General features: G+C 42.8%; 1 protein-coding gene across 1 annotated transcript in view; it reads right to left on the reverse strand.

Moving 5' to 3' along the window:
* IGF2BP3 (insulin like growth factor 2 mRNA binding protein 3) overlaps positions 1 to 6,000 on the reverse strand; it is a 122,110-nt gene that overhangs the window by 34,327 nt on the left and 81,783 nt on the right. The window contains exon 5 of the mRNA XM_017872293.1: positions 1,442 to 1,723. Within this exon, the coding sequence (XP_017727782.1) occupies positions 1,442 to 1,653 (212 nt within the window). The 5' untranslated portion in view covers positions 1,654 to 1,723. The remainder of the gene's footprint in view (positions 1 to 1,441; positions 1,724 to 6,000) is intronic.

Raw genomic sequence — 6,000 nt, forward strand, 5'->3', positions numbered from 1 at the left:
GAAGGGAAGCCATATAATGAATTTCTGCAGGTAACAGTGGATCAAGAGAAGCAAGAAGTCCTTAAATTTTAAGATTAAAGCCAAGCCGATTGACTAGGTTATGGTCCAATTGTCTTTCCCACTCCTACATGATGAGGTCAGGGCCATTAATTTTGCATTCAGGTAACCAGCACCCAACATCTCCTGCTTCAAAGCAGGGGAAGGCAGGATCAGATGTCACTGCAGGGAGCAGGTGGGTATAGACCACCACTTAGTACAGTTCTTTTTGGTTCTGCATGAGAAATGGGTCAGCTAGTCCAATGCAGGCATGGTGCCTATGATGAATACGCATGCACTCTTAGGCCTGCTGGAACAAACACAAAGTATACACAGCGGTGTAGTTCTAACTTTTAGGGAAAGATTAAGCTTATTTCGTCGGATCACATTAAAAAAAAATCATTCTCCTTTCTGAATTTAAAAGGCAAAATAATCTTGTCATTTCTGTAGCTGGCCCAAGGCTTGCAGAATGGTATTTTTGGATACAACCTCTTCTTCCCAGCACATTCACAGGTTCTTCAGGAAAAACGGTAGTAACATGCCCAGAGATGTGCCCTGTAGCACGTTACGGAGCTAGGTGTGGGGGGCGGAGCTTGTCACCAAGCTTCTCTGGGTCAAAAAATATCCACATACTGTACAACAGCATGGTTTCTAAAGCAAAACAACTAACATATAATGCATGAGGACTGAGAAGTATCTTAGATACACGTGAAGGGCTTCAAGCATAATTCACATGTAGTCATTTTAGTCATTTGACAAATAGAAGATCCTTCTATGCAGCAAGGCCCTGGCCTTGGCCCTGGGGCTACAGTAGTAAATAAAAACAAATAGTTCCTGCTTTCTGCTCATGATAATTAGCTCCAACATTTGGATGGGAATCTTCCAATCCCTTAAAGCCCACCAATTAAAAACATCAAAAAATATCCAGAAGAAAAGCCATTCTAATCACATGGCTTAATCACAGGAAAAATTTGGACAAATAAGATGAACGATTCGAGTAAGGCAAGACTGAAAAATCATCTCTGTACTGAGGCCACAAATAAAACGGATTGGACCCAGAAAACTACTTCTAAAAGCAATGAGGGGAGGTGCGGGGTAAGGGGTGGCACAGAGAACAACCTAGAAGCTGCCTGTCTTCCAGAGCCTCCCCAACCAGAAGAGGATTAGGTATCATTTGTTTTCCATTCATGTGTGAAAATCTGAGGTTCCATTTGAGACTGAGGATTAGCTCCAGATTTATATGAAATGAACACCAAGATACTGCAAGATTTTTACATATTTCCCAAGTACTGTATAAGGAGGCCTCATGGCTGCGTTCAGAAAGGCACCAAGTACCAGAACGACACACTGCTAAGATTCCAAGGGGAATTCTCCTGAACACCCACCATACACTCAGCATACTCACTTAGACTGGGTCTGTTTGGTGATGTTCCGAATGGTGGCACCTTCTTTGCCTATGATGGCTCCAACAAATTGGGTGGGAACCAGCAGGCGCAGAGGCAAATCACATGGTTTCTGCTTGGACACAGATCCTGGAGACCCCTGCCTTGAGGAGCCCCTCTGCCCAAGCCCCCGGCGACCTCGGGGCTGTTGCAAGGGGTTTTGCTGGGCGGCCATTTCATCAGGGATATAGGCTACTTTCAAGGTGAAATTCTCTAACTGAAATCCATTCAGTTTGTCTAGTGCTCTGAAAGTTGAAAAGGGGCAGGTTTGGGAAAAGGAATCAGTCTATACGATACATCTTTTAGCAAAGCAACACCCATCTCTTCTACTCAGCATTACTAGCTAAAAACTTCTGAGTAAAGCCCCAGCACAAGCAGCAAACCTGCAACACACATAATCCTCCCCCTCCCCGCCCCGCAGCACCACCACCTGCACACATTTTCCTTTGAGACAGGTGCAGTGGGGAAAAAGGTCACAAGTTTCCAAAGGGAACTTATGAACCATCTACTAGTGAAAAATAGAAAAACAAAAAACATTTTGTCAAACTCTTGGTTAGGTTTAACCCATAAGGTTATTAACAGTTTAGAATAAGCAGCAAGAGAGAAGCAAGTGGGCTTCTTGCCTTGGCTAATGTTTCCAAATCACAGTGGAAGAGACATTAGAAATATATACCTTTTTTACTTCACCCTCTAAAATGTGAAGTATTTAAAACCATTTTAAGAAGCAGTGGACAAATATCTCTAAATCATTCACAAACTATCCTGAATATTAAATTCTACCAGTCACACTCAGTACCCATTATGAGCCAGTCCCTGAGAAAATAGTGGTCCCTGACTTTGTGGTTTATGATCTGTTTGGGGCAAAGAGGCAGGGGTGGTGATAAACCAAAAAAAGAGAATTACTTTCTAATCTGCCCACTCTACCACACTATTTTGGGAGAGTTTCTCTCTTTTTCATCTGTTTTTTTTTTTTTTTTTTTTTTTGAGACAGAGTCTTGCTGTGTCACACAGGCTGGAGTATAGTGGAGCCATCTTGGCTCACTGCAACCTGTGCCTCCAGGGTTCAAGCGATTCTTGTGCCTCAGCCTCCTTAGTAGCTGGCATTACAGGCGTGCACCATCACGCCTGGCTAATTTTTGTATTTTTAGCAGAGATGGGGTTTCACCATGTTGGCCAGGCTGGTTTTGAACGCTGACCTCAAGTGATCTGCCGCACTGGCCTCCCAAAGTGCTGGGATTACAGGCATGAGCTACTGTACCCAGCCTCTTTTTCATTCTTGATCTTTATTTTAATACACAAGAAAACGTGCCCAAATCTTGAGCATAAATCTCAGTGAATTTTCACAAGGTAAACACGCTCATCCAGATCCAGAACTAGAAAACACCAGGGCCCCAGAAGCCCCACCAGTACCTGCTTCTAGTAGTTACTGCCCCCCTACCCCTTGCAGACTTCTAACACCATAGATTAATTCTGCCTATTTAAAAATTTTATGTGTGTATATATGAGTATACATATGTATTCTCTCATATCTAGAAACTTTTATTGTATATTCATCCAAATTGTTGTGTTCTATTTTCTGGGTTTGTTTTGTTTTGTATTCATTTTTTGTGTGGGTATGCTATTTGGAGAAGAGAAAATAATAAATTAGTAGAGAGGATATAGCCCAGATTTCATGAACATACACCTAATAATACATCCCTTTCTAACTCCCCAGTGCACAACAAAATGAAAAACAAAAAGAAAGAGGTCCCCACATTTCCCAGTGTCACACAGGTTCTTTGCTCAGATTCTGTTCCAATGGCCCTGAGTTTACCCCAGGTAGGAAAGAAAAATAGGCATAAAATGGTCTCTTTCTAGTTGCTTGGTGTGGTCGTTTCCGGCTTATATACTGCTTTACTTGCAAATCTACTCTCAATTCTTGACTTAAATAGAAAAACGGGGGTGGAGTGGGAGACAGTTCTAGCACCAAAAAGGTCACTGAGGGCTAGGACCTGGAAGGCAGACCCGGGCAAACAGAGGGCTCACTGACATTCTCCGGCCCAGAATGATTCTCGGTTTCTCACTTCAGTCCTCTATCACTGTCCTACCTTCTCCGGCACATGAATGAACTCTATTGTAAAAGATCAGTCATGCAGAAAGTAGCAAGTGGTTGCTCTGGCACCATCACCAACCCTCCAAGGCCCTTCCCAGAACTGCTGCTCACTGCCATACTTCTACAAATGGACCAGTCCTTTCTATATGTTTACAAACACATGTATTCATGTTCAGTACCTTCGTTAAAAGCATAATTGGGGTTGTGATGTACATTGCTCTGTGGCTTCTTTTTAAATACCATGTCTTGGGATATTTCTATGTGATTTCTATGTCAGAGGGCATTCTTTTCATAAGCTTCAGAGGGTGACAGCTGGCACATGCCACATTTACTTTGCCAATACCTTGATGACAGACCCCTAATGCTGTGCTTTCCTCCTGCCCCTTTTTCCTTAAGGGAATGTGGATTAAGGGCCCTAAAATATTGTGGTTATTTCTAAAGGAAGACAACAACTGATAAATTTTAATATTTATGGTGTATATTTGTTAGAAAAAGTTGGAGTTGCAGAAGAGTCAATCAACTACAGATTCTTTCAAAACAGCTTTAATTTTTTTTTTTTGAAACGGACTTTTGTTCTTGTTGCCCAGGCTGGAGTGCAGTGGTGTGATCTTGGCTCACTGCAACCTCCACCTCCTGGGTTCAAGCAATTCTCCTGCCTCGGCCTCCTGAGTACCTGGGATTACAGGCACATGCCACCACCCCCAGCTAATTTTTGTATTTTTAGTAGAGATGAGTTTTGCTGTGTTGGCCCAGGCTGGTCTCAAACTCTCGACCTTAGGTGATCCACCCACCTGGGCCTCCCAAAGTGCTGGGATTACAGGTGTGAGCCACCACACCCGGCCTTAAATGTTTTTAAAGTCGGGAATAAACAGATCATTGAAGGTTCTTTCAAAAAATCAGGAAACCTGAACCCACTGAAGGCATCAACTACATCTAGGCATAAAAGGTGGTCTAGACTTTTTCATTACAAATGGCGTATTGCCAGCTTCAGAAGAGAGTAAGTATATTTTGACTAGTAAATTAAGTCATTAATGTTACAAAAATGGTAGATAACTTTCTTCTTGACTGAGATAGACATATGCAGATAGATATCATTCTCCCTGGGGTAAAACCAAGGTATACACATCAGTTACCAGATGCTCCTATATTCTAGAACCATCTAAATAGTCACATGTATCACAAGAAACAACTTTTTAACTTGGCAAAACTAACTTCTAATTTTATTGTGCTGCTTTAAAAAGATTTTTCCTTGTGGGGAAAAGAAAAGATTCTCTCACTGAAGAGGTCAGGTGGCCTGGGGCTCTAGTCCCCAGTGTGCCTTCTGGGCCCCAATGGCTAAAAACTAAGGCTGTTCCAGACAGAATGCAGACAGCCACTATTGTGTGTATCTTACTATCTAACTGCCATCTAAGCAGAGTTCCTGACCCTCAAATCACAGTGCTCCATCCACACTCAGACACAACTGAAAAGGTACAGGAGGAAACTAACTGCAGAATGGTGGCTTTCTCATGCCTGCAGCTCCTAAATTACTGAATTTAAGTCAACTACTAGAACCTTTCTGGGCACAAGGTTTATTATTCAGCTATGTCATATGGTGATCTGCTGAGTTCATGGGGAAAAAATTTTTAGTATTTTCACCAAACCCACCGTAAATGCAAGACATGAGATGAACTGTCATAATTATTTGACACACATGTATTCAGGGTTTTTTTGTTTTGTTTTTTGAGACGGAGTCTCACTCTTTTGCCCAGGCTGGAGTGCAATGACGCGATCTCGGCTCACTGCTACAACCTCAGCCTCCTTGGTTTGAGCAATTCTCCTTCCTCCTCCTCCCAAGTAGCTGGGATTACATGTATGTACCACCACACCCAGCTAATTTTTTTTTTTTTTTTTTAAACTAGAGACGGGGTTTCACCACATTGGTCAGGCTGGTCTCGAACTTCTGACCTCAAGTGATCCACCTGCGTCTGCCTCCCAAAGTGCTTGGATTACAGGCGTGAGCCACAGCGCCTGGCCAGGATCCTGTGATTACTTGACTCTTTGCTCTTGGTGCTATTTTAAGGGTTGCTGAGAAGGTGCTGAGCAATTTTGCCAGTTGGTAGAATTTAATTGTATTGATAAGAAGTTTACTGGGGTGAGGTACAGTGGCTCATGCCTGTAATCCCAACACTTCAGGAGACCAAGGTAGGTGGATCACTTGAGGTCAGGAGCTCAAGACCAACTTGGACAATATGGCAGAACCCTGTCTCTACTTAAAGTACAAAAATTAGCCAGGCATGGTGGCCTTCCAGCTACTTGGGAGGCTGAGGCATAAGAATTGCTTGAATCTGGGAGGTGGAGGTTGCAGTGAGCCAAGACTGCCCCCCTGCACTCCAGCCTAGGTGATGGAATGAGACTTTGTCTCCAAAAAAAAAAAAAAAAAAAAAAAAA

Source organism: Rhinopithecus bieti, unplaced genomic scaffold (genome assembly GCF_001698545.2).
Source record: "Rhinopithecus bieti isolate Rb0 unplaced genomic scaffold, ASM169854v2 scaffold_6710, whole genome shotgun sequence".
In the NCBI taxonomy this organism is placed as follows: domain Eukaryota; kingdom Metazoa; phylum Chordata; class Mammalia; order Primates; family Cercopithecidae; genus Rhinopithecus; species Rhinopithecus bieti.